The sequence below is a fragment of the Drosophila bipectinata genome, chromosome 3L (assembly GCF_030179905.1).
Source record: "Drosophila bipectinata strain 14024-0381.07 chromosome 3L, DbipHiC1v2, whole genome shotgun sequence".
Classification (NCBI taxonomy): Eukaryota; Metazoa; Arthropoda; class Insecta; order Diptera; family Drosophilidae; genus Drosophila; species Drosophila bipectinata.
The window spans coordinates 19,721,573-19,748,975 of NC_091738.1; the positions used below are offsets into that span (position 1 = coordinate 19,721,573).

General features: G+C 41.8%; 2 protein-coding genes across 2 annotated transcripts in view; one reads left to right on the forward strand and one right to left on the reverse strand.

The window, feature by feature from the left end:
- Positions 1-27,403, forward strand: part of RhoGEF64C (Rho guanine nucleotide exchange factor at 64C) — a 102,424-nt gene that overhangs the window by 11,404 nt on the left and 63,617 nt on the right. The window contains exon 2 of the mRNA XM_070279796.1: positions 3,518-3,551. The gene's annotated coding sequence lies outside the window, so the exon portion shown is untranslated. The remainder of the gene's footprint in view (positions 1-3,517; positions 3,552-27,403) is intronic.
- LOC108121104 (uncharacterized) lies at positions 5,111-5,591 on the reverse strand. The gene has a single exon (XM_017235036.3). It carries the CDS (start codon positions 5,502-5,504, stop codon positions 5,196-5,198), a length of 309 nt encoding a protein of 102 aa, XP_017090525.2. The 5' UTR covers positions 5,505-5,591; the 3' UTR covers positions 5,111-5,195.

Here is a 27,403-nt window from a genome sequence, read left to right on the forward strand (position 1 = left end):
GTATATGCACATATTTCCACACATTTTTCAATTAATTAAACCAAAAATATTCTTGTTGCTTCTGTAGAGCGATCTGCCTTTTACAATTGACGTAAAATATAATTAAAATTGTTCATGTCAATACGCAAAAGCGAGCCCTAGCCGGAGCCGGAGTCGAGGGGCTTGAAGTGTCGGCAAAAAATCGACGGGATGCGATGCATTCAATCAATGCATGGCAGACACAATGCAAAATGCGCTTTTATTGTATTTTAAAACAAATTGAAAAGCCAACAGCCAGCTCACAAAAAACGGGGGAAAATTTTCTGATGCTGGAGTAGAGCACAACCAACTGAATGCTCTAAAAAAAGGCAAACAAAATAAAGGCAAACTTGAAGTGATGATATTTTCGTTGGATTATTCAATATGGGGATGGATCTCCGCAGTTAAATAAAACTGACGTCCATTTCCTCTAATATCAATCTTGTTTTTAAAGAAAATCTAGTGGTCTTTTGTGTTATTGTTCTCGTCCATGTTACCAATGTTATTTCGGGCGACCTCGATCCCTCCTCCATTTTTTATGATGCCATATCATATGATAATCATAATTTATGACTTAATTGTCAGATAATGGAGCAAAGAATTAATAACCATGTTCCCAGGGCATTAAAGACAATCAAACCTCATACATGCCAGTTGAAAACATATCTGGGTTAGGGTATATCTCTACACACATTTAACAGCATAATAACGCGACAAGAAAATTCGCATTGCTGTGTAATAATAAATATTTTGTTTGGCTTTGTTTTTGTGGAGCATTTTTTTGGCGAATGGCACCATTTTTTTGCATTTAATCTGGCTTTGATTTTGCTGTCGCTGCTGTTGCAGCCATGTAAATGGGCTGAAAGGGCGTGGTTTTTGCAGCGGGCCTTCATGCCTGCCTAGTTTTGTGTTTACAGTTTTTACTTTCACTGTCGAATGCAAATTGTCAAGCCAGACAAATGCCGCAAATGTTGTGCCGGGCCAGAGGACTGGCCCCCGAACCGACACCACCACACCACTGGGAATGAATGATCAATGTCGAGCAGTTCGGGAGTTTGACACCAAGGTGGCCGATGGATGTACCTGGCTCGACCCCAGACATCTTTTCACCTGCCTAACGACAATGCCACAAAACGCAGAGTCAACATCATTATGGTGTTGCTGTTATAGCTGCTGATGCTGTTGCTGCTGCTGCTGCTATACCGCCTGATTTCTTTTGACGAAAGCGCAAAAATTTTCCTAATGATGCCGCGCGAATTCAACTGCAACTAACTGTTCGCTTTCCCTCCCCTAAAAGCAACCCCCCACCGGCTGCAGTAATCTGGTCATGGCCAACGTGGATGATTGTTGACTTTTATGATTTCCATTTCTTAGCATTATTATGGACGTGTGGCAAATCAACAGCGGCAAATAGAAAACGCAGCACTAACGCAACAGAGCACATTGGAAAAAATAACTCCCAAAGAGCTAAGCTTAGACAAAGTAGATTAAAAGGGAGTTTTGTGATAAAAAGTAATCAAAAAAATATATATTTTTGGTATTCTATCTGGCCCAAAGAGTATGTAGTTTTTTTCCCATTGAAATAAGCTATCAGAAGACCTACAACATTTTCTTTTTGTGCATTGGCAGTGAGGGGGAAAAATCAATAGAAATCCCCCAATGCATAGACCCAAGCGGATGGAGTGTGTTTGTTGTGGGGGCCCCCATCCCATTCCACTCCATCTCATTCCATGCCATCTCTGCACCGTTCATCTGTTGTGCGTATGCCATAAATCGTAACAATAACTGCTTGCCACTTGGCCAGACAACGAGCAGACACCGAGCTGGAATCAGATTCGTATTCGGAGCTGGACTTGGCTATAATGCCATAGCGCTGCTGCAGAAGGCGGCATACGATTTCACTTGACTGACAAACAGACATAAGCAAAGTGTTTGTTGCTGGCCATATCCCTCAAGTGACTTTCTAAGCGGTGTCCGAATGCCTGCAACATGAAAAATGTGGAGCGAAGGCAGTGCAGCAGCCACAGTAGCCATAGCAATAACAGTTCAATGCTATTATCTGTGGAGTATTGGCATCGAATCCCCCATTTATTGAGATCGGAACTCATAAAATACTGGGGTATATGGTACTGTGGTCCTGCCACTTTACAAGCCACCTGAATCGGTGAAAAAAAAGATATTTAAGTTCGTGGAACCAATTTGGATAAGCGGATTGAAATGGTTTTTTAATATCAGGCATGTTTTTAATGTTTTATCGAAAGCTTATTGATAAGAATCGGTTGGATCGGTTTATCTTTTATCAGTTAAGATATCTATTTAAGACTCAACTAAACAAAGAACTTCTCATGGTATCATATCACTCTTACGTGTTTGATATGGGCCATAAGTTTTAGCACCACCCACCCACCTACCACCCTGCCCATTTGGGCGGACCGCCCCTCAACTTGTGTCCAGGGCTGTGTAGTAGTGCGCTCACAAATATTGTCGCACACAACTCATAAAAAGCCCATTTATAACTGTTAACTTGTACAAAAGTATTTACAGACGATTTAGCAGCTCACAGAATTACAGCCATCGCCACACAATTGCAATTGTTTATTTGTGTTTACTGCCCTGCTCCCGATAGTACCGCCCCCAGCCCACCAGCCCACTAGCCACCCAGCCTTCTTTTCGCAGAAACCATTTCTTCTGCTTTGGCAACTACTCCATCTCCCTTTTGGTAGCAATAAAAAGTGTTGTTATTTGTACAATGTTGTTTGTGAGAGCGGGAGTGTGTTTTTTGTTTTGTTTGCCATTATTGTTGGTATTATTGCAGTTGTTGTTGTTGCTTTTTAGTGGCCAACACAGCTGTTGCTGACACGCAGAATTCAATGCAACAAGGGCCAACAAAAATAATAAAAACCAAAAATGTAGAAAACAAATAAAGCACCAGCCAGCAGCTAGATTCATAGAGAATGCTTTCAAAACGGGCGATTTCAAAGTTTGCTATTATCCCATGAGTGAATGGGCACAAAGAACACATTTTGGCAAGGTGTTAAGTGGTTTGTTCTTCCCCAAAAGAATCAAAAATGAAGCATCCCATACTACACAGTAAGAGAATCCTTTTAATTTTAAAATTTTAAATCGAAAAAAGGGTATTAAATTGTAATTCGTATTTAATAATTAGCTAGAATTAACCAGAGGGCTGGCAAAGCCTTATATTATCTTTCCTAGAAGTATGTAATGCTTTTATTTATTTTTGAACAACAATTACAATATTACAATACAAAGGAAAAGTAAACAAATGCATTTTATCTTTTGGCCAACAGTGTGCAGTGGCGTTTATACATGAGAAAATGGGTTATGAAAAACAATTTGAAAAGGTATTAAATTTATGCCGGCCCCTCCTCTGGGCTGTTGTAAAATTTTATATGCATGGCCACTGTCAGCGGAATTTCTCATATTGATTTTGCTTTAAATAATAAAAACTCTTTTTTTCTTACTTTTGTGTCTCTTTCAGGTTGCAGCGCTTAATGGCCGATGGATAAAGTGAGGTAAGTGAAACAAAAAGCGAAAAAAAACATAGTTTTTTTTATTGGGTCTGCTTATTAAAAATAGCGTCTAAAAAAAGCTTAATGTGCATGGACAGGCTGCAGTTACGAGGCTTGTTGTAGCATTTTTTAAGAATTGGGACAACAAGGCGCATAAATAACCGACATGCCGACAAAAATATAAAAAAAAACGATGAAAATGCCTGTAAAAACTAAGCGAAACTCTACAAGACTGCACTTAGAATAGTAAACAAGCCTAAATGCACTATAAAAAATTTGTAAAATTTCAAGTGTGTTTTATAGATTTGTTAAGAAAAAGGGGCTTAAAATTTAATAAGAAATATTAAGCCAAAAAGAGCAGTGGTTATCAGTGGAACTACTTTTAAAGGTAATCCCCATTTCCGGCAGTGATCTTTTGTTGACTGTAGTGGTGGGAGGTGTTAAGGAACCAGTGTGCGTGTAAAGGAATCGCGGCTAAATACGAGTGCCAAGATGAAACGCATCCCCCTCGTCCCCCCGGCATCCCCTGTCACCTTCAGCGGTCCCCACTCAAACCACAGTGGGAGCAAAAAGAAAGCGTACATACCGGTTTTCCACGGCCCAGAGACAGTACACGGGGACAGGTTTATTTTCCCGTTGGGACTCTGTGACAAATCAAGCGCGAAGCGAGAGCGAAGACAACAACCGCGGCCAGGAGGCAAAAAAACAACATGAGCGCGAAAACGTCAATGGCCAGGAAAATTCTGAGAGGGGGAGTAGTCAGGGGGCAGAGCTACAGCAGAGACGGCAACAGCTGCGTAATGGCAGCAGGAAATTGAAAAAAAGAAAGAAAAACTTGCCGCACTCACCTTTGGGCTGATTCTGCTTCTGTTGCATTTCCTTGTCAGTTCTTGGCGCGTTTTTTTCCAGCAAGGGGTACTCGTAGAAAATATGAGTGCATTTACGACAAAATTTTCATATGATTATTTATGGCTTTAAAAATAATCTTAAAGTTCTAAACTATTTGAATAGATTTAATAAAATTATCTGTTTTTCCTATTGTTTTTTTATTTTTAAGTTTTGTTTTAGATTTAACTTTTAAAAAAGATAATAAATGCATTCCAAATATTTCAAAGCTTAAAAAAGAAAAAAGTATGTAACAAATATTAATGCCTTTAACAATATTATTTATTTGCATTCTGCAACTGACAGACATCCAATTAACTTTTAATTGGCAATATTTTTTGTTTATTTTAGTGGGTATTTTTTATTCGATTTCTTGCAGTATTGCTTTTAGTTAGCTGGAATGCTTTTGACAGTTTTTCCCACCTTGGCCGTCTAGCAACGAGTGCCAAAAGTCAAACACTTTGGCTTGTCTTGGCCGCGATCTTTCGAATTGTGGCTTTGTCAGTGGAGCATTTTGTTTCTTAAGCCTTAAATTCAGTTAGGCTTTTTAAATCCCTCAAAAGCAAAACATTTGAATTCTTTTTTCATAGTAGTATTTATTAAAAGTAAAAAATGACTTAGTTAGTAAAAACAATTATTAATATTAAGATTCAGGAAACTACATTCCCTATCACATTTGGAGGAACTCTGGGCTTCTGAGGAATTTTTCCCCTAGATTATTTTAAATACGCAGTTTTTGTCTCTGTGCTGATATTTGATATCCTAAAGCTTGCCCATTTGCTCGAGATGTTTGCGTTGTCGCTGCTGCTGCTTCTCGAGTTGCCGCTGCATATTGCGCTTCAATCTGTCTCGATATTCCCGCTCCCGGTTGAGGGCGCTGCTCTGCTGGATGCTTGCCTCGGCATCGAAGTCGGGGTCAAAGGCCGACTCCCACTGCCGGCGTTGCTGAAGCTGGATGAGCTCGTTTGTCAACTGCAGCTTGGTGCTGGCAATTCGCATCAGCCGGCGCTTGGGACGCCCCAGCTCCCGGCGGTGCAGATAGAGGGCATAGCTCACCGATGGTTCTGTCATTTTCCAGGATGTATCTTTGCAGCCGTACGAGTTCCTCTTACTTGCTATGCAAATCGAATCGAATCGGAACGTTCTCCTCACTCTCCGCCCGTCGAAGGCCAAATGATGCAATCAGTGCGTGTGCGGGCGGCTTTTAAGACTGCCAGGTAGATGGATCGCTGGCTCCAGGTAGGAGGAACTGCAGGGCCGCTAGCTGTCTTAGGTATGCAAAAATCGTGAATTTATTGAACTAACCACCGGTGTAACTGAAGAGCTCAATTAGCTGGTTGGCAGGGTATCGGGAAATGGGCTGCCGGAGAGCTATGGGCTGGATGTGTACCTGCTCTTACCTAGGGGTAATCTCGTGCTGCAACTTGAACTGATTACATTTTCCGACTCAGATGCTGCTGTTGTTTTTACCAGTGAGTACCACTAGTGTCATTTGCCAGCAGGCAGTAGCCGGCAGTCGCGGAGCAAAACTCTCCAGGTTCAATGCAAATGCGCTTTGCATGTTGCCGCTAATTGGCAACGGTTGTCGATGCCACTATTCTCCAGGCGGCACATTCGATTTCCTCTATTCTGCACTCGGAGAAATAGAAATGATGTAATATTAGATAAAATACTGTATATCCCTTAAAGTCTTTACTTAAAATCAATCTTAAAGCTTGATTGGTAAATGGTTACATTATATAATATATGAATATGGCCTTATCTTATTCTTTCATAAGAAATCCAAAATTGTGAGCTTGTCAAGATGCCCAAAAATCAGTCATGACTTATAACATTAATCACCATTCTAAACATACCCACTCAACCAATTTGTTCTCATTTCAGAGAGCAGATCTTGCCATTAAACCTTTTTGTACTAGTGTAGACTCAAAGTTCTGTTTTTCACCTCGACGTGGCCTGCATGATTAATGAATGCCGTTATGCTTTTACGGCTCGGATCGTATCGGACCAAAGCGGATCGGGACAGCTGGCAGCGGCCCTGCAGAGCGGTACGCGTTTAGTGTCCATACCATGTGTGTAATTCGAGCGCATGCGTCGCTGCCTCTGCCTCGCAAAGGTGTTGCATAAGTCGCTGCCATAAAACTGAACCGGCATAAAAACAATAAAACACCAGCAAATTAGAAATTACCTTTATGTGCAATAGCAGACAACACAGTACACAGCGCAACAAAAAATAAAATTAGAGAAGCAAGAAAAAATGGTAACAAATTTACACACAATGGGCAGTTAGCCTGGCCAAGGGAGGCGTTGGGCGGGGCGTAGTTGGGGCAATGTCTTATGGCGGTGCGTGGCATTACATCAGAGATATACATAGATATATCTCATTAACCCCGGCTTAATCGGAACTGTATTTTCCAAGGCAGTGCGGAAATGAGCACGCGTGTATCTGAAGATACAAATGTATCTGGAGAGGGATTTCCTTTTATTTTCAGTCGGGAATGAGCTGCTGCAGCTGCCACTAATTAACCTTCATGGCTCGCAAGGAGTGTGAAATGTTCTCGATTTTTCATCGCAACTTGTCCGGCGTGGAAAACTTTGTAGCCCAGCTCAGTTGCATTACAATGTTATCCAAATGACAATACGCAAAATATTTCCACTCATTTTCCGCACCGTCCGGGCTCCGCTCCTTGCTGAAACTTTTCTGGGCGGAGGATACAAATTTCACCAACTGGCAGCAACTACATGTTACAACAAAAAACAGAATTTTATGTATTTTTGGACACAGGGAAAAATAAGCAAAAAGTGCATCAAAAATATAACAAAACAGGGAAAACAAAAAATGTTTTCCACATCAAAATGCACATAAATAATAAATGGAACTAGCCAAACGGCCGGAGAGAACAGGACAAGAGGACCTCCGGACGGACACGGCTCGGAACCAGAAACAAAAGCGAATCGAGAACTGAAAACTCAGAACTGAGAGAACGGAAAATGTTGGTCACCATCAGCTTTTGTTATTCGGACATTGGACTTTTCTCTGGCAACTGTTAATAATGAAAGCGCTCGCAAAAATTATGAAATTAATTTTCAAATTTTAATTATGCAGTAGTGCTGGGGCAGTGGCAGTTGCAAGCAACTTCCAGCTCCTCAAAATGTAAATTGACCCGCCACCCCCGCACCGCACCCCACCATCACACACACACAAGGCTTACAGAATACGGGATGCTGAAAGTTTCCATTACCGCTCATGGTTCTCTTGTGATGGCACCACCCAACCACTAACCACCTCCCAGCATTGGATTAGCATTGACGATGCAGCTGCACTGAACCGGCCAGAGCACCACCGAACGACCCACCATCATTTCAATTGGGGCCAGGGCACACGCATCCGTGGCCGGGTGTTCGGCTTTGATTAGAGTTAAGCCCCAAATTAGTTGCCACTGCCGCTGGGTCATTTGACGGGATGACCTTTAGGCCTCCATATTAATGCTTCCTCTGTCAGCCACTGAGTGTGCTGGCCATGGGAACTGCTGCGGGTTCTTTGATGAAGTCATCGAGTTGGTACAGGAAGCTTGCAACTACCGGTGCCGTTTTATATTGTACATTGAAATCTTAAAGTTATATTTCCTTGTATTATATAAGGTATCTTAAAGAATAAGATACTCCAAAAAGTTACAGGACAGATAAATATTATTTGTTTGGTTTATAAAGAAATGTATAGTGTGAATATGAGGAGTAATTGCTTTAATTAGTGTAGTTCTTTTTTAACAACCTATTTCATTTTTAAATAAAAAACTGTAAAAACTTTTAATGTCAAAAATTGTTACAAAGTACAAGCCAACCCACATTCTCAATGAAAACACTTCATACACCACCAGAACAGTAACCTTAAAATAAATTTGTAAAGGCATCCGACTGTCGGATGTGGCTAATCCAGCTCAAGGGGACTTTGGGCCAGGTTTGGCATATCGTTAGGACCAGCAGACAAACACTGGCACTCCATCCCGTACACCATATGCTGTAAACAATCCGAGTGTTAATCGTTTTGATTCCACGGCAGCTGACAGCCGGACAAGGCCGAGAACAATAACGAGTTGGGACGAGCGGAGGAAGAGAGCTAGAGCAGCGCTTCCGAAACTTAGTTGATGCCAACTTATTAGCGAACACCGTTTAATGGGTCCAATTAATGTCAACCAAGTTGGCCGGCCGGGCTGGCTGATGGCTTTCTGGGCGATTTTCAGTGGGTGCCTTTGGGCCAAGTGAAATTTACTTGAAACGAAAGTTTTGCTGGCCATTGATTGGCTCGGTCCGTTGCACGCGAACAAAAACCCAAGACCAAGTCGAAAACTTTTTCGGATTGAACATTTGTAGAAATGCATAAAAATTAATTAACAAGCAGATGCCGCACTGCTCGGTTTTAGCTGAAATTATTATTGGCCACGAGGAGCAAGGGAAGCCAGGGGCGCATCGCCTGAAAAGCTGGGCAAAAATTAAAGCAAAGGCATAAGAATTTTTAATTGGCTTTTCTGCTTCATCTTCTCGCTGCTTTGTTGCCATTATTCCTGTTGTATTTGTTGTGTTTCCTACTCAATGCCGGCCTCGTCATCGTCGACTTCTCGCACATTTAAGCCTAATTAACTTTCTACTTAGAGCTCAGTTTTCATCTTCTCGATGCTGCATAGACTCGATTTACACTGCGGGAAAAATGTGCTACACCTCCGGTGTGGGGAATACCATTTGGTTTAGACCATACTTTTGTTTTAAGCGGCTGGTCTTAGGGGCTTTGTTAAACCCCTTCTTCAACCCCATCGTTGAATGGCAACAAACTCTTTTTTTTTAAGTTCCTTAGATCGTTGGCACTTTCCAAGTTCATCCTATTTTCTTTTGAATCGAGTTCTCTCCTTGGATTTGGTTGTTTGTGCATTTTGCATTGTTGGCTTTTTGTTTTTAGCCTTATTGTTTGGCCCGCCTTTGGAGCTGCCTTGGCTGCCGCCTTTCGCACTGCGTCAACTTCTAATTTCAGTTGGAGGCTTCACTGTCCGCAGTCCGCCGTTCGCTGCGAAGACGATGATGATGCCAGGGCCAAGCGCAGAATTTCTGCTGCTCCGAGGTGGCTAACAAGGTGAAAAGTAGGTGAATGTTAAGCAGTCGACGGCACCAGCAGCACCACCAGCAACAACAATGTTGAGAAAACAAAAGAAAAATGGCAACAACACTAACAATGACAAAGAGTAAACAACATTTAGCGAAAGAGTGTTGGAGAGAAAAAAACAACAACAGCGCACACATCATACCAACAAAGCCAAGACAAAACGTGCCAAAAAGGGTTAGAGCCAAAAACAAAAGACAAACAAACAAACATATTAACGTAAAATGTTGTTGGACCGCGCCGATGTTGCTGCTGTTGTTGATGGCTCCGATAAGTTGCTGCTCGCTGCTGCTCCGGGAACTTGGTCGGAGCGGCACTTCTGGGAGCCGGGCCTGGAGTCTTCTGCCTCCTCGCACTATATTTCGAAGGCCCTCACCGGAAGTGCACATTAAGCGTTTTTAATTTCCAGCTTCGCACAACTCGCAAACTGTTTTCCAAGCAGCCGGGCGGTAGCCGAGAAAAGCGAAAGGCGCGGGTGTGGCTGGAAAGTGTGGCTGCTGTCTTGGCCTCGCACAAATCATTTTGACTCATTCTGAAGCTGTCAACAAAGAAAAAAGAACAGTGGGAAGAGATGTTCAGCTTGAGACAAGTTTTTAAGACTATGGAAAAAAAGAAATTTCAAGCGAGTGCTATAGCAAAGTCTTGTGATTTAATCAATGATATTAAACATCCTCCAAGGACAACCCCACTCGCTTCCTGATCTTGAAATAGCCAAAGGATTATAATTTCCATCCCCCATCGCGTGAAGTTGTTATGCTTTTCATTTTCAGATTCATACCAAGTCACTGGCTTGTTCCCCTCCATTTCTTTGACTGCCGAAGAAAACACAATGGATGGCGCGATATGGAAAATGCACGTAAATGAATGCAGTTACTACGATATACCCGTACATATACATTATTTTTTGTTAAAAGCATGTATGGGAGTTCACATGTTATCCAGTTGTTGCTTCTTTTCATGCACATTGTATGTTTCCATGCGAACGATGAGCTTACATTTTATTTTTCAGTGAGGGGTTAAGCCAAAAAATACACAAAAATCTTTTTAAAAAATTTTCGTGTGAAAAATTTGATTAAACCTTCGCGCTGGCAGAACCCAATTGGTTTTTACATAATGATCGGATTTAACAAAATTTAATTACTATTTTTGCAAAAAGCTTCATTTTAGTTCGCTCGCTGACTTTGACATTAATCATTCGCGTAGTGTGTTGACTGGCCGTGAAGTGTTGGCCAGAGCTGATGGAGTTGATGGGCCACTAACGGACATTAGCAAACAGATTTAAAAACTATTTGCCAAGCAAATGTGCAACTAACTGCATTTACCGAACACAGCTTGAATTATTCATGACTACCTGCGAGGATAGCGGCTTCAATGCACTGTTACATTAAATTAGAAAATGACAAAGTTCTAAAATGGTCAGAAAATATTCTCTGAAATATAGTTATGTCTATACGTGGTGGTTTTTAATCCTTTATTTTATTTATTAGTGAATGGGTGTAATTTAATCTATTTTTAATTAATTTGTTAATTTATCTATCAAATATAAAATTTCCATTTATTCTTCCCGTGTCCAACTTAGTGGAGCCCAATAGCGTTTTTCCAATTTGAACGATTCAGTGAAAATGTCACATAGATTACGTGACTTTGATGCGATTGACTCGGTGGCGAGATTTATGCGTGCCCCGGTTGACAGGTGGGCGTGGTCGGTGGGCTTGGTTTCGTTTTGGTTTGCTTTGGTTTCTGGCCCTCACGAACGTGCGTTGCCAGCAATTAGGAGAAAAAAATAAAGAAACTGCGGAAAGCCAACAACAGCCGAGCGGCGCCCACAACTAATTTGAATGCCTTGGCGTGTGTGTTTGCCAGTCTGCCTGTTAGCCGGGCGCATCACTGACTCCAGAGCCCGGACACCGGAGCCCACAGCCCCAAGCCCGAAGCCCGGAGTGATACATCTAGTGAAATGGCGAGTGAGTGAAAGATCACGACCGAAAAGTTGGCAGCGAAGGCGGCACATGAAAGTTTACGACGTCGCATCAGCAAAATGGGCAAAAATTGTTGGTGCTGTTGTGCCAGCTATTTGCTATGTTTCTTTCATTTATATGTATATTTCTTTCTCTTCTTAACATACTAGCGTCGAAACTTAATGGGCGAAAGAAAAGCGAAACTGACGAAAAAGTGAAAACCTTAAGTGGGCGCGGGCTCGTAAGAATTCTTTAATCGGCGCAGAGAAGTGGAATGGGCCACTTTGAGTGGTAAAATCTTTTGTGAACTTAATGGCCCTGGTTTTGGTTGAGCTACTGCAGCAAAAAATGTTTACAATTTAACATTTTTATTGTATATAAAAACGAGGTTCTATAAGCCCTTTAAATACAGGATAGTAGAAGTATACAAAATAAAGTGCAAGTAAGGGCTTATAGGAAAGTTTTCCCTTTCTTGCAATCGATACCCTCTTTAATCCCATCTTAAAAAAAACTTCAAACTAATAAGAAAGACCCTTTCATGCTGCTTCTTAAAATTTAATACATAACTTTGCAAATTTTTAGCTTCTTACTTACATACCTTGAAAGGCTTCAATTTCCGCTCCCAATACCCTATGTGTCTTGTCTTTTTCACCGAGAACTTGGCTTTGTGAGATGTGTTTGTCTTTCATTTCATGGAGGACGGGTTGTTTCCTTTTTGTTTTTGCCGTGCAATTTGTCGTCGGCATTTGTCCAATTTCCTTTCTGCGTAATGCAAAGAATTGCAAATGTTAAGCATACGCAGCGTTGGCACGACATCTAAAACGGAATTGCAATGCATTAGGTTTTTGTTTCGGGAATTGCTGGAATGGGGCGCAGCACCCCGCCCAAATGTTTTAATATGCTGCGTTTTGTTGGGCCATTTGCAACATTCTTGTAGCAGGCACCCACTCACTCGTTCACCCATTCATTCATTTATTTATTCGTTGCACTCGTGCAACTTTCATTCATTCAAAACGCTACACTGGGGGCGAAAAACGCAAGTAGAAAAAAATTGTAAATAAAAAGCGCAAAGGCTGAAAAATAAAGCACTTGACTGGCACACACACATAGATACTCCTTTGGCTGGAATTGTGGGAGGACGTGCGCCACCCACCCGCCGGCTTATCCAGACCCAGACCAGACTCAGATACAGATACAGATACAGTTGTAGATGCAGCCATAGATTCAGATGCAGACAGGCATTCCTTTGCCGGCAGCAGAGGAGGAGCAGAGAGCATTTTTCTGCACAATTTATGTCTTTTAATGAAAATGGTGGAACGAGCGAAATATATGCAGGGCTAAAATAAAAAATGTTAAATCAAAAAGAAATGCAAAAAATGGCGCTCAACACGCTAATAACTTTTGAAAAGAAAATGTGCAACATACAAATTTATGTACTACGGCTACGTATATATGGGGTATGTTGGGCCATAAGTCACGCCTTGGGGTGGGGGGCCCACCCGAAAGCAAGTGTTGGGCTTTTTGTAGGGCTCCCCTCCCCCCTTACCAAATTAGTGTGCAATTTGTAGAAAAGCATTATGGCGGATGGATGTGGACGGGGAAGCGAAGGGCGTCGCGGCTACTTTGCTTTGGGCATTTGCGGCTTTAAACTCCGGCATTGCCCAGACATTGGTCAGCCAATTTGCCTTTTCGCCTTGGCTAATTATATATCATTGGCGGCGCACACATGCTGGGCCTGGTCGCCATTAGTCAAAAGGAGAAAAGATATAAGGCAGGCCACTGAAAAACAGGTCATCAATTAGCCCGGTTTATGGTTACTGCAATCACTGGCAGGCAGTCCAGCTCAGAAGAGTTAGTATAAAATGATTTTTAGTCAGCTTGTTGCACATTAACCTCAAATGGCCGATGATAAGTGCCAGCACACATAATTCTATTATTAATTTTACGACTCTGGATGAAGCATTTCACGGCTGAGGTCGAAACAAAAGCAAATCCATTAACAAAATTAGAAAGAATGAAGCGACGACGAACAAAAAGTGTTGGCCAGACAAAAGCCGATAATGCCGGACCACTAAGCCAAAAACGGTATCTTCGGTGGTAGTGGCAGCCGCCCAGCGTCATTGTCCCAGCTCTGGCACTGGCTTGATGTCTGCCATTTCCTTTGAGCTGTTGTTTGCTTAAATTCACATTGAATTAATTCAATTGCCGGTTAAGAGTCGAAAGCCAAGCATTTAGACCACGTCTTAAATGCTGACGATTAAAAATTTAATTGCGACTAATTCGTTATACTCTAATTTAGGCTTTCGACTTTCTATTTAAACTATTTTTTAGTTGGTCGAAAACTAATGTGAGTATCTAAAAGGAAATCCCAAAAAATTTTCATTAAAAATGGTCATTGTTTAGAAACCTTTAGAAATGTCAAAACGCGATTCAGTGTATCTTCCATCTCTGAGGCTTGAGCTTAGGTAAGCTTAGTCTTTATCTACCTTTCAATAGCGGACACTTTTTAACTTTTTAAGTGACTCACTATAACCAGGTTCGATATTTAACCATTACTTACGTGATCGATCGCCTCATTTAAGTTAACAATCCACAAAAAACCCAGCAAAGGTCAGCAAAAAAAGGAATACAGGCCAGACAAAAACTTTGCCAAAGTAATTGAATAACTGAACAAGCAAACTTTAATAGCGGAAGCCACTTGCAACCTCGTGAACAATGGTAGAAAAAAACGGAACCCCCGAAAAAAAATCGGCTAATTTTTCAAGTATTTCATTATCTTGACAAAAAGTGCCAGCTCACTGAACCGAAGCGCGGCGAGGTGGGCTAAAACGAAGCAAACCGATCTATTTCTGGCAACATAACACCTCTCGTCTAATTGCCCGTGGGGTCAGTAGACCGGACCCACAAGACTGAAAAACATAAAACCGAAAGACACAAGTCAACAAGCCAACGCCATCATCTTTTTATAGCCACAAACATCTTGACACAATCGATTGGTTTATGTCTTGCCTCCGCCACAATTAGAGACTGACATTGATATTCGATGTGATTTTGTATGCATTTCTGCTTTTGGCCACGCTCATAATTGAGTATTTGTTGCGGTCTCTGGACAGTTATTATTTAAGCTTAGTTCGGACTGGACTCTGATAAAGACAAATACCAAAAACGCAACTCGACTCAGCTCGAACTCGAATTCAAGTCGGTTCAGTTAGCCTTGACTCTTGAGCTTGTTGGCCGCTTGACTTGGCTTTTGTTGTGTTATTGATTTCGAGCCACAGAAATGCGCAACAATGAGAAATAATTGATCACGTTCATGGTCCAATTTGGCAGGGAGTTTGGTTCGGTCTGGTCAGGGGGTTGTGGGGCTGCGACCACTTTTCAGGGTTGCATTTTTTTCTTGGATACAGATACATAAATATGTATCTTAGGCCTCCTTCCAGATGTCAGAACAGTTATACTTATAATACTGGTTTACATCACTTTCTATTGAATGGAATTGAAAGCCTTCTGAAGTATTTTTTATTGCTGTTATTTGGGTTTTTTCTTTTGCAATTAAGAGCATTCAAAAATGGCCAAAGGCTGTCTTTCTAGGTTATTATTGTGCTGCTCTTGCTGCCTCATCAATGTCGGAAACTTCATTATATCCCTGGGCCAAGTAAGAGGATGCAACTCCTGGTCCCTGGCCCCGTCTCTTTCTGCGAGCCTTCTGCTTCCGCATATTCTCCATAAACTTGCCATCTTGCAGTGGCCTATAAACCGAAAGTAACACACACTAACACTAACACTTTCACAGGCATGCAGACATTTAAGACTTGTTCCCTCTTCCTCGTATTTTTTCCTCATTTTTTTTACAGGCGTTGACGTTGGCAGCCACAAGAAAAAAAATATATTTGACCTACATCAAGTTTTCAAGTTGCTTGTTTGGGTTTCGTCTTCTTCTTGTTTTGCCTCTTTCTTTTTTTAGTCAGAGGCTTCTTTTCCGCCATCATCATCATCATCCTCATCATCATCTTTATCTCCATCATCGAGTTGCTACGCTTTATTTCAGCCAGTACCGGCTTTGCTGGCTGGTTGCTGGCTGGTTGCTGCCTTGGTTGTTGCTCGTTTCAAACCACAATATTTGCGCATATTTGGTCAACTGCATTTTCTATCCCCCGTCTCTTTCTGGGCTTGTATTTCCATCTCTCTCTTAGACTGCGTCTATTTCTGTTTATCCGCCTCCGACTCGATTGTTTTCAATTTGGCCAGGCATTTTCATTAATTTTTCAGCTTCTTGTGTATGTCAGTGTGTCGATGTCTTACCTTCCGATTTTTCCACTCGACCCACGCATAAAATATTGAAAGACATTCTGCAGGCTTAGGCGCTGACCGGCCAAACAAATGTCAACACAGTGGCATCAAAAGCGTGGGCCAAGTCGCTTCGAAAAATAAATAAGACAAAGTATTACATATTTCAATCCAGTTAAAAGTTTTCATTTGATCTTGAACGAGGCACAGAAAGAAAGTTTTAAGGGTCTAAAGAAGTTCATTAACTTATTACCTAAAACTATAATTTATTTGTTAACCTGTAGTAGAACTACATATATTTATTTTACAATTTCCTAATTAAATATCTTTTATGTATCTGTCTTTATAAAGTTTTCTTTTCTGTGCAATACTCACTTGGCAGACAACACTCAAACTTTGACCAGTCTGCTATTCAGTCACGCACTCCCCCGCCCACGTGAGCCCATCTTACCTGATTCATAAAAAATTTGAATTTATTTTGGGGGCCAAAATGTTTGTTGTCTCTGTTTTGGTCGTGCTTTGGTCCAAAATTTACATATCCAACCGAGGGCTGCAGTGACTGTAAAGTTGCAATGCCAGCCAAGGCAGAGCCACTGACTTTAAAATTAATTTTCTTACGGAAAATGCTTGCGGATTTAAGCTAAATTTAGTTTAATGGAAGATAATACCAGAGTTTTATTCACAGTTTCTTCAGGGCGGGGAGGAGTTTCATGCTCGTATATGTACATGCTTTAGAGCATGCTTAGGTGTTTTCCATTTTGAAACAACTAAGGAAAGAGAAATAGGTATACCATTTGGGGATATAATTTTTGTAAATCCCCTAGCTGGTGGTGCTACTTTAATAGCCATTCCTGTTCATGTGATTAACCGCCAGACCAACCGTTCAACGTTGCCCAATTTAAACAAGGCCTGGCGGGGGCAGCTCGTGTCGAGTTTTCCTTGGGCCGCAAGCCGAGTTTCCATTTCGGCTGGCACTGGTCATAGATCGCTGGCGGTCGTGGGTGTTTCGGGGGAATGCGCTCCACTGCACCTCTCAAAACAGCCCGAGATGCAAATCAGTTGCGAAAGGCCCGGAAAATCTAGAGGCAGCGCCTGCCCCATGCAAATGAGCGCAAAATTAAATAATTAAACCAACGCCAGTCGGACACTCGGACAGACCAGGCATGACTCGACTCGACGACTGTCGCAGGCTGCAACTGTTGCACAAAGAGAAAAAATACAAATAAAAACAGAAATAAAACCAGTAACTGGCACAGCAACTTTTTCTTTGAGCCAGAGTCCGAGACGGACTTGCAGCGTTTCTTTCGTATGTGGAGCGTTAATGAATTGCCATAGCCGAGAGACACGGACTCCGGACTCCGATCTGCTGGCCACATTAGGGTGCCTCGGCAGCGAACCGGATGGGAATGGTTTGGAATAGTCGACTGCAAGTCGACTTTGCAATTAAAAGCGGCCAATTGTCGCCTAAGTTGGTCAAGAAAAGTCTTGCCACAGCGATTGCAAATCATTAATATATTAACATTTAATGCCGGCTGCTGGACCCGAAGTCCGAATGGCGCACTTGGGTGTCATTCAACCGGATTGCTCGCAGAAATTGCTCATACGCCTCATTGGCCGGTGACTCACGCCCAGTTTACTATCCCCAAAACGAAAATTTCTGACTGATTTCTGAATGATTTTTCGCATATCAGTGCTAAAAAGTCTACAGTGCTGCAATGTGTAAACAATTTCTCTCCTCTTCGTTTCAGGTTAGTAGGACACTACAGAAAAAAAATAATTTTTCGCTGTCTTGGCCCACAAACTTTGACTCGGGAGTCTTAAGTTCACTCCAGGTAATTGTTTATAATTGGAATTATACAGCGATTTGCTGTGAAATTCAGTTCAGTTTCAGTTCAGGCAAGTTCAGCCGAGTTCAGTTAGAGCGACAAGTAAATTGCCAGAACAGGAATAGCGACTGCCGGCGGCGGGCTGGCAGCAGCGAGAGCAAAACAATTGTGTGCCAGTTTTTATCGCAAAAGAAAAAGTGCTGGAAATAATTGTCTTAAGTAGTTTGAACTTTGCGCATGAAAACAAGCTGAAAAAGGGGCGGGTGGGGCTGTGCTGACAAAGAAAGAGGTGACTGAGTTAACTTGGCCAGCAACGGCTAAATGAATCGGTCTCAATGCTCCACAACGCGAACAGCTCATTTTCGTGTCACAGAACTAATGCGTGACATTAGTTCGCGAGGATTTCGAGGTCGGAATAATAAATATGTTCATTACTTTATGTGCCTGATAATTTGAAGAGTACACCTTACTTTCTCTCGGAATGATCCTACTGGTAAACCATCACCTCGGAAACCTCTCTGTGGTTTCTGAGATCTCGATCACTTGCGAAACATTATAATAATTAGAAATGAAAGTAAAATTGTTGGTTTTGTGCGTGGGGCCATGACCGGGCACAAAAATCTATATCAACTCATGCACTGGCCATGATTGGGCAAAAAAATCCAACAAGCACACAAAAATGTTTAAAATATAAATAAACAAATCAACTCATACGGAGGGAAACTCTAAGAGCTTTTTTGTGTGGTAGTTGGAGAGCGTTCTTGAAATTTCAATTCGGTGAATTGTGGATTTTGCACAGTAGCCAATGTACACTGGAATAGTGGTCGGTATGTAGTATAGTGTACAAGCATATGTAAATATACAAAAAATGTGCAAAGTCATAATCGATGACTCCCCAATGTGCGGGCCAACTTTGGCTTAACTCAGCTCAGACTCAAACTCACTTTCTAAAAATGAGTTCAGTTCAATAACAATTTTTGCGCTTGACAGATGAAAATATTCGGCTTGATAAATGATCCAGAGGCGAGGCATATGAAAAAGTACGCTTACGTATATAGTATATATATATAACTGACTATTTTTTGATATATTTTACAGCACGGACTGGGCCCTGTATTGGAACTTGGCTCTTTCAAAATTGATTGCCCACAATTAAAAGTTAAATATTGAAAATTAAAAAGCGAATGCCAAACACTACAAAAAGCTGGCTCGTAAAATTTATGCCTTTTCTGCGAAATACATATACATCATTTTTTTAAAAGCTCGTTATTTTATTTGTAGCAATTATTAATGCAAACATGAGAAAAAAGGAAATATTTATATACATTTCATGTAGAAAGCGACAATTTCGTTTGTTGTCCCCTGATTCTTTCAGGTTTATTCCATGCATAAATCATTTCCTGAGTTTTTTTAAAACACACTATTATAATTACATTTTAATTTATGCAAATATGTGTGTATGAAAAATTAGCAGTAGCTCGTTGTTGATACTTTTTATGTCCGCTTATTTGCTTAAACTAATGACAGAGGTCCAGCCAGCAGTATGAGGGCCCAGAAAAAAAATAAACAAGTAAAAACAAATCCTAAAAGTTTCCTTGTTTAATTTGTTAAACGGAGGGCAGTTGAAAAACAAAAACTAAAGTTAAACAATGGATAACTAATTGATAAATTTTTAAAGTATTCAGCTTTTGAAAGAAACTCTTTTTCATTAAAAGTCGCCAGAGAGCCCATAAATAAAAGGCATTTTCTGAAAAGCGAAATCGTAAGCAGCTCCTGTCTTCCATTTCGCAAATGCGAATCTCGGCCTTCACCATTCAAGCCGAGAATTATTCCACTCAAGAGGCTGTCAGATTGGCGGCAGGAACCCACACATGTTCAGGCAATTGTTAAATTTCAATTTGAGGCCTCTTCCTGTTACATGTCAAGATGCGAAAAGGAAAACTTTTGGCCAACATTTGACTGCCATGTTGGCGGTGTTGCGGCCTGCCTGCCAGCTTGCCGAGTGACCTTCTCTTCTCAGATAAAGTATCTCTGGCTGTATCTCCACAAAATGAAACCGAAAGGCAGAAAAAACAAAGGAAGGCAAATGTGTTGGGTCGTTCATCATGCGTTTATCAAGTGGGAGCATCGGAGCTTTAAATGCTGTTGTTTTCACTTCCGTTTGCGGGCCAGAACCAGCCCAAGTGGCAAAGTTCAATATCTCAAATGACGTCAAACACCTGCTGCAGAGCTCGAATTACAGTTCCAGAGAGTTTCGCATTTCATAACCGAACAGCATTATGTGTCCGTATCCGCTGGCCTGTCTCAGCCCATAAGCATACATATCTGTTAATTTTGCGGACAATTAACGGCGTTTTTCAATGACGGCCACAGGAAGAAAGAGAGACACACAGGCCAAGATACAGATACAGATACATTCTGCGGTGCGGTGACCTGTCAATACGGATTTGTGTCTCTGTTCAGGCTCTGCTCCGCCTCTCTATCGCACTAATTGCCGTTAATGATGCAATTATGGCCTGCCAGAAGGCAACAATGAGATCAATAAAATGCCAACTGAATTTGCTTAATAGAGCACAAGAAAAATACGAGCATAACCCAAAAAGCGGGGACACCGAAACCACTCCAAGTGTCAATCAAAATTTGATCAATGGGCTTAGCTGAGCGAGCACTTCGATTTGCATCTGGCAGTGTATGCCAGAGTGTAGGCCAGTGGGCGGATTGTATGTAAGTCTATGGGACAAGGCTATTTGACGCCTCTAATTGAGTTTTGTAATGCAAATCACTTTCGGTTTTCACAGTTTCTCCATTGAAATGGATAGTTGAGACCTCGGCCAGTGCGTATGCGTCAGCATGACAGCGGAAACTCAATCAAACTGAATTGTAAAGGCGGGAAATAGGGTTAATATAATTACAGCTTAATATCCAAATGATTACTCATCGGGGGGGAGGTCTATATTAAAAAATATAGACCTCTATTAAATCAGTGCAGTTGGAGGTCAATTATGCTTAATGCAAGCTTGATTACTAGTTTTTTCGAAAGTGATTGAAGCATTTTAATTACTAGTTTTGGATATGAAAATTGATTTTTTTTGAGAAAGTGAAGTGAAAAATTCAACGTATTTCCCAAGATATGTAAGTTAGTCCCTTGGCTTCAAGTCTCCTCCAAAAAAAGGTCATGTAAACCTTTTATATGCTAACCGGGTTACTGAACCTTATAATTTGTGGCTGCTCTTATTGGAAAAATTCCTTTTTAAGCCCCATGTGATATGCATTTCAGACCAGATTGAAAATCGGTTCGAACCAGTTCTGAGTCATCAAGAGCTCGAGACTCGAGAGCCAACCGGCTTCGGCTTTTGGCAAATATTTTTATGGCTAGGCTGCACGCGTCGCTCAATTTAATTGCCGCCTGACTAAAAAATGCAAAAATTTAAATATTTTTTTTAATTTACATTATTTCCTCCAGCGTCTCCGCTCGGCTTTTAGCGTCTCAGAGCCCCTCGCGGCTTTCAGTTTTGTTTGTGTTTGTTGTTTTCGCTTTCAGCTTTGTCTCGCTTAATGTGCTGGCAACATTGTTGTTTTTTGAGATTTATTTAAATGCATTAAACTTTAGAGGTCAACTTCCTTTCACCGGCGACGATGACGACGTGTTGGCGGAGATAACGGCCTCAGATACAGATTCACATTCAGTTTCAGTCTCCGACTCAGACTTGGGCCGAGCTCCCTTAGCGTCTCCAACTCCGCCACGCTAAAATAAAAATTCAACAAAAACATATTCTCAAAATTGGCCGCAAAATGTGACATATGACAAGTTGTTGGCTGTATTTCAATGCCATTTGGTCCGTTGAGCCTTTTTTGTTTTGTTTTCTTTTTTTTTTGCAATATTTGCATATGGCTCGGCATGTAATTTTCCGTGTGACCTGCAAAAAAAGGAAAAAAAATTATTGAATGTGTAAGAAAATAAAATGCTCATCCGAAAGTTCATTTAAATTGAAATCCTTCGCACACAGGACGAAAAGAGAGTTTACACAATATATATATTTACATTGTCGTTGTCAATTTTATGGGCGAAGCCGAGGAAGAGAAAAGAAGGATAAAAAAGGAGCCCTGTCTTCAATGAAAAGAAAGTGAACAAGGAAGCATGTCAAAAAGTAACTGCATAAAAGTTCCTTGTAAATTTAATAAACTTTTATGGATGTGTGTGCTTGTGCTTGTGAGCGTAAGGAGCAGCTGCCGTTAATGCGTGTGTGTCCTTGTGGCCCTAACCAATACTGTTGCCGTTCGCTCTTGTTGTTTTCATCCTGGCTGGCATCGAGTGATTGCTCCATGGGGTGCACTTTGGCTGCTCCTCGCGTCCTGTCAACCATGAAAAAGTGAGGCAAAAAAATCAGACACAATTCGAAAAAAATACAAACAAGCCGAAGGTCTTATATTCTATTACTTAAGGACAAAAAAAAGTTTTCTATAAGATTGATATTTGTTTGTTTGAGGAGGTACTTGTTCTCTATCTGTACCATAGATTTTTTTACAATTAAAACATAACTCAGTTTATCAGTTTCTTTATAGTAAGTCTTCTAGGAAAGTTCTACATTATCCAATTGAAGGGTATTGCAAAACAAAAAAAAATACATTGGCAAGGAGGTCCAGAGCTAGAGGAAGATGGCACAAAAAAACATACACACAAAATAAACTTTTATTGTATCCGCATTTCAGTGTCACACGACAACAGCGACGACACTCTGCCTTTCCTTTCTTTTCTTTCTTGGACTTGGGACTCGTGTGCGTTCCGTAAGGTTCAGTTTCAGTTCAACTTTTGCCACATGTCAGAGATTGATACTTGCGGCGAAAGTGATTTATGTACTACTGGCCTGCCTTCTGTGCTCCTTCCGGGCGAGACTCCCCCATCGAATGCTCCAAATATGCAGCCGAGAAGATCCATGACGTAAATTGTGCCAAATGGCTGGCTCATGGCAATTTGATAATAAAGCTGTCAGCCGTTGCTGCTGCATCCTCGGAATTCGATGCATTCGCAGTTTTCCGCGCCAGACCCTCGAATATTTTTGTCCGCTTTAATAACGAGAAATATTTATTTTACTTCTCTGTCCATTAATATTTAAAAAATATTTATCTGACCGTTCTTTAATAAATACTCTCCTCCATAGAAAATGAAAAGAAATCCATGTATTGATACTGTCTGTTGGCCATTAAAATAGCAACAGCAACGACCATTGATGCAATTGTTGCAAATGCCAGAGCTAAAAGGAGCGAAACCGAAACCAGTTTGCCTTTGTCCGCAGATCTCTCGGATGGGCGATGGGAGATGGGAGCTGGGAAAATGGGGAGTCTTTCCCACACAGTCTTGTGCACTAATGTAATGCAAAGTTATCGTGGCCATTGTGTGCGGCAACGGCAAAGGCAAAGGCAAAACGAATGCAGTGCAACAAACGAAAATGACCCAAACCAAAACAAAAAAAAAATGGTTAAAAAACAACATGTATACCCAACTGAATGGAGCAAAAAATAGTACAAAAGCGGTTGCACTCCGTTTCCACGGGCAATTGAAAGCTAAAATTGCATTTTGTGACTGCAGTTACACGAGAGAGCTCTAAGATGTTCGTAGCACACAGTGGAACCTCCCTCAGGCGGACTTTGAAATCGAAAAGAGGGCCAAAACTATTTGCCAGGCCTAAGGGGCTTTACAGGTTTTGGTTGTTTAGTAATTGGAATAAAAGACAAAAATAATGGGATACATTTTAAGAGGTAGTTTATAAAACAAGCTTATTAGATTAACTTTCTACAATTTGCACTAATAGTGTAAGGAATCATTACTTAATATTAAAATTAATGCTAAAGCCCATGTACCAGTACTACAGACTCTGAAGAAGTCTTGCTTGCTTGAACCTTGTCCACTTACCTCAGTTTTGAAGCCACCATTTCTGTAAATCCATCGGGCAGATCCAGGGCCTTGGACGGTCTTCTCCAATGGCTGGCCTGCGTATTGGATTACTTTGGATGTCGGCCTTGTCTGGCCCGGGAGAATGGCATTATAACTGAGCCATGCAATTTGCATTTCAGTTGCATCGGCGATGCAACATCTCTGGCTCTGGCTCGGGAGGGGGCGATGGGTCACGTGCATATAAATCAATCGAAATGTGGAATTGTATTCTATATTTCATTTCATTCCATCAACATTCCGGCTTCTGTTGGTTTTTCACTGGGAATATTTTTTGACATTTTGTTGTTGTCGTTTTTGGGCTTGTTGAGTCACACAATCCGCGAAAGTCCTGTCGCGCAGCTTACAACAACATTCGTCGGGCTTTTGTCGCCTTTTGTTGGGTCCTCAAATTGCTGCCAATTTGTTTGTGGCTAGCTACCATTTTGGTCGTTTCTTTCCTTTCGCTCCCTCGTTTTTATTTCCCGGCCAGCGCATTGTCCATCTATGGGTTGCCATGGTCCATGGGTTGGGTTCGGAGTCCGGACTCCGGTCTGGGCTTTGGATGGTTGGAGGTTTGGTGGATTTTTTGCGGCCCTACCTCCCTACCACCATTGGCATTGCATTTTGTATATTTCCCGGTCTCGAACAGGGAATGGCGAAACGGGTCCTGGCCGAAGCTGTCGTTGTCATTTGAGGTCAGTTTAAATGGTTTCCTGTCAGTTGCGGTCTTCGGTTTACCAGAAACGGGCAACAGCCAGCGTTGCTGGCCATCATTCTGCATACGTCGCACAATATTCAATAAAGTATTCATTCATATTTCTGCTGGGATTTTCCCGGGCTGTCTCTGGCAATAACTCTTCAAGTTATCGCTCTCTTCAAATTTTTGTTTGGCCCGTAAAACTTTTCCAGCCAATTGCCATTCTGTTGCAATACCCGCCGCCAGTGCAGCGAATTCAGTATTTGGCCTTGGGGCACGCTCCAGTTGCAAGACATCTTGCGGCCTCCAAAGCAAACCTAAAAGAATGACAAAAAATCTGCAAATAAAAGAATCGCTTTGCTCGGCCGCATAATTAAGCGCATTTTCTTCTGGCATGAAAATGAACACCTCAAGGTGTCGGAAAATGCATTGAATTCAATACGACAGGCCAAATGAGATTGTGGCATCGTGCTGCCGTTTCTGTTGCCGCTGCTGCTGCTGCTGCTCATTTACGTTTTATTTTATGCCACAAATACCACAAGAATTGCAACACAGCCAGGTCTTTCCGAAACGCTGCAACTCTGCAACTCTGAAGCTCTGGCTGTGACTATGACTGACTGACTGGCGGCGACGAATGTGACACCCCGCGTTTGCTGAAGTGGAAATGCAGCAGCAGCAGAAGCCCTATGTTTCTTTCTCGGTTAGAGTTTGGTTTTGTGTTTTTCCTTGTTCTTTTTTTTTTGGGCCAAGCACTTGAACATGATAGGAGCTTAGCCAAGTCAGCCGAGCCAAGCGGAGTTTTGTGGCAGCCAAACACGTAAGTGGCACATGCGCGGCACAAAATTGCAAATGCCAACAGCAGCAGTCGCTGCGTTAATAATACGGCTGTCTAGCTGGAGAACCAGACTCAGAGCCAGAATCAGAATCAGAATCAGATGCAGAAACTGAGCCGACATACCTGACTCACAGCAGTCTGTCCTGTCTCTCCAGCTACCCGCTGGCCCGTCCCATGTGGCGTATGCGTAACGTTGCCCGGACAGCTGGCATGGCTACCTCCTTTCCGCTTCTGACTTGCCACTGCATCCGAATCGGATTTGCGGGTCAGGGACATCAATCGGGGCGCCAGGCCTGCTAAAGCTTGAGCATTCATCAATTATGATTGATGTGGAAACCATTATCGGATTGATACGGATATTTTTCAGTTACTCGAAAAGTGGGTTATTAAACGGTGAGGCATTTTTTGTATGCGGAGTGCCATGTGGAATTATTTTATTATCTGAAATGACAGCAAGAATTAATTAATTGCAATGGTTTGTTATTTATCAGATGAACGTATGTAGGTTTTGGTTAGTGATTGATGTTTAAAGGGACTTTTAAAAGAAATATTTAGCATTTATCCAATAAAAAATCACTTATCTAATTTATTTTCTGTAAAGAAAGGTTACTGTCTACCCACTCTCTAACAATAATTTTAATGCTCAAGCAATTGTAAGGAAAACAATAAGCTTCCCAGGGACAGAATCTGTCAGCATAACAAATCATTCCTCGGCTAACAATTTTTGAGCCAGGTAGACTCATTTGAATAGCCATTCATCGGTGCATGCACACCGGCTCTTATTAATCAATATTCCTTTTCTGGCCGCGTCCAACGCTAATGTTCCGATCCGAGCTGCCTGGCGTTGACAGTGGAGGACCGAGCCGAATAGAACTGAGAACGGGGCCAAGTCCTGTCCATAAACAGAGTGACATGGCAGCCAATTAATGTCTACCATGTCACGGGTTTGCTGTGCCCTCTTTACCATTTTCCCTGTCCCCTCTGGGCTGCCCTCTCCTCTCATCATCATCATAGCCACCGTCTTCTGTGCCAAATGGGCAATTTGTTGTCGTTTATATAAGGCGCATTCTGTGCATTTTCATTGTTATTATTGCGCCAGCTCCCAGCTCACTGTCTCTGTCACTGTTCCTATCTCTTTCCGATTCCCTAGCCCTCGTCTCTTTCTTCTGGGGCTGTGCTATCTTTCTTGCACTTCCTGCCACACTGCCTCGGTGTATATTAATTTTGATGCTGGGCAGAAAACTGCACATTTACATGCAAAGCGGCATTTGTAATTTGTGGACTCTTAGCCGGAGTGCCTCACGTGACCACGCCCCCTTTTTATGGGAATATAGCTGTGCATAGTAGTGGTTCGTAATTGAGTTCACGTCATGTGCTGTCGATGTCTATGTGGCTGCATGTCCTCCTCTGTCTCTCTATCTCGTTTAATATGCCTCGGAAAAACTGCTGAAAGTTGCACTTAAAAATATTGTTGCACATTATTCTTTAGATGCGAAATCTCTGGCGGGGCAAGCTTAGCTTCGTCCGCAGCAGAGGTCCCGGGAAAACTAAAAATTTCTATAAATCCGCACTTATTCCCAAAACAATAAAACGCGCAACAATTGCGCCCATTCGCTCTTAAATATGCAACAGCAACAATAAAACCAAAAACGTTGCAGGGGCAAAATCAGCAGCAACAGCAACAGCTATTCCCCATATTAGGAATGCCATAATTCAGAAGGAGAGGGCTGGGGCAGTAGTAGTCCTCGGCTCGAGTCCCTGCTAAGCCCACTCTTGTAGTCATTTGCCTGAGACCTAGACAAAAGCAACAGCAGTCGCAGTAGGAGTAGCAGCAACAACAGCGGTGGCGGTGGCAACTGCAACACAGTTGTTCCCGGTGACACACAGAAAGAAAAATAATATGTAAAAAAACTATTAAATATTAATAACAAAATTAGAGTCTTTCTTAAGTGGTTTTGAGAAAAGAACTTCGAATGTAGTATCTTCTATAGGTTTTGAATTATAATCCCTAGAATCTTTATTTTTTTTTGGTGCATTAGCGGCAGAATGTATGCCAGCAATTTAGACAACTTCGTTGGGGAGTGCAAGCTGGCTAAATTATCAAAAAATGGAAAAGCTAAAAACAAAAACCAAAGGAAGCGATAACTTGCAGCGCTGCTGGACCTGGCCTGGCCTTAGGGGGCGGGAGATTGGTGGGCAGGGGAGAGCTGCCATCTGAGCGGGGGGGCTGTTGTCGGAGGCGTGGGCACACAAACACAATAAAACTTATTTACGAGTCACGACGGG

Bases quoted from the DNA above. Each gene is read 5' to 3' on its own strand.
- LOC108121104 (XM_017235036.3), bottom strand. From the start codon at position 5,504: ATGACAGAACCATCGGTGAGCTATGCCCTCTATCTGCACCGCCGGGAG.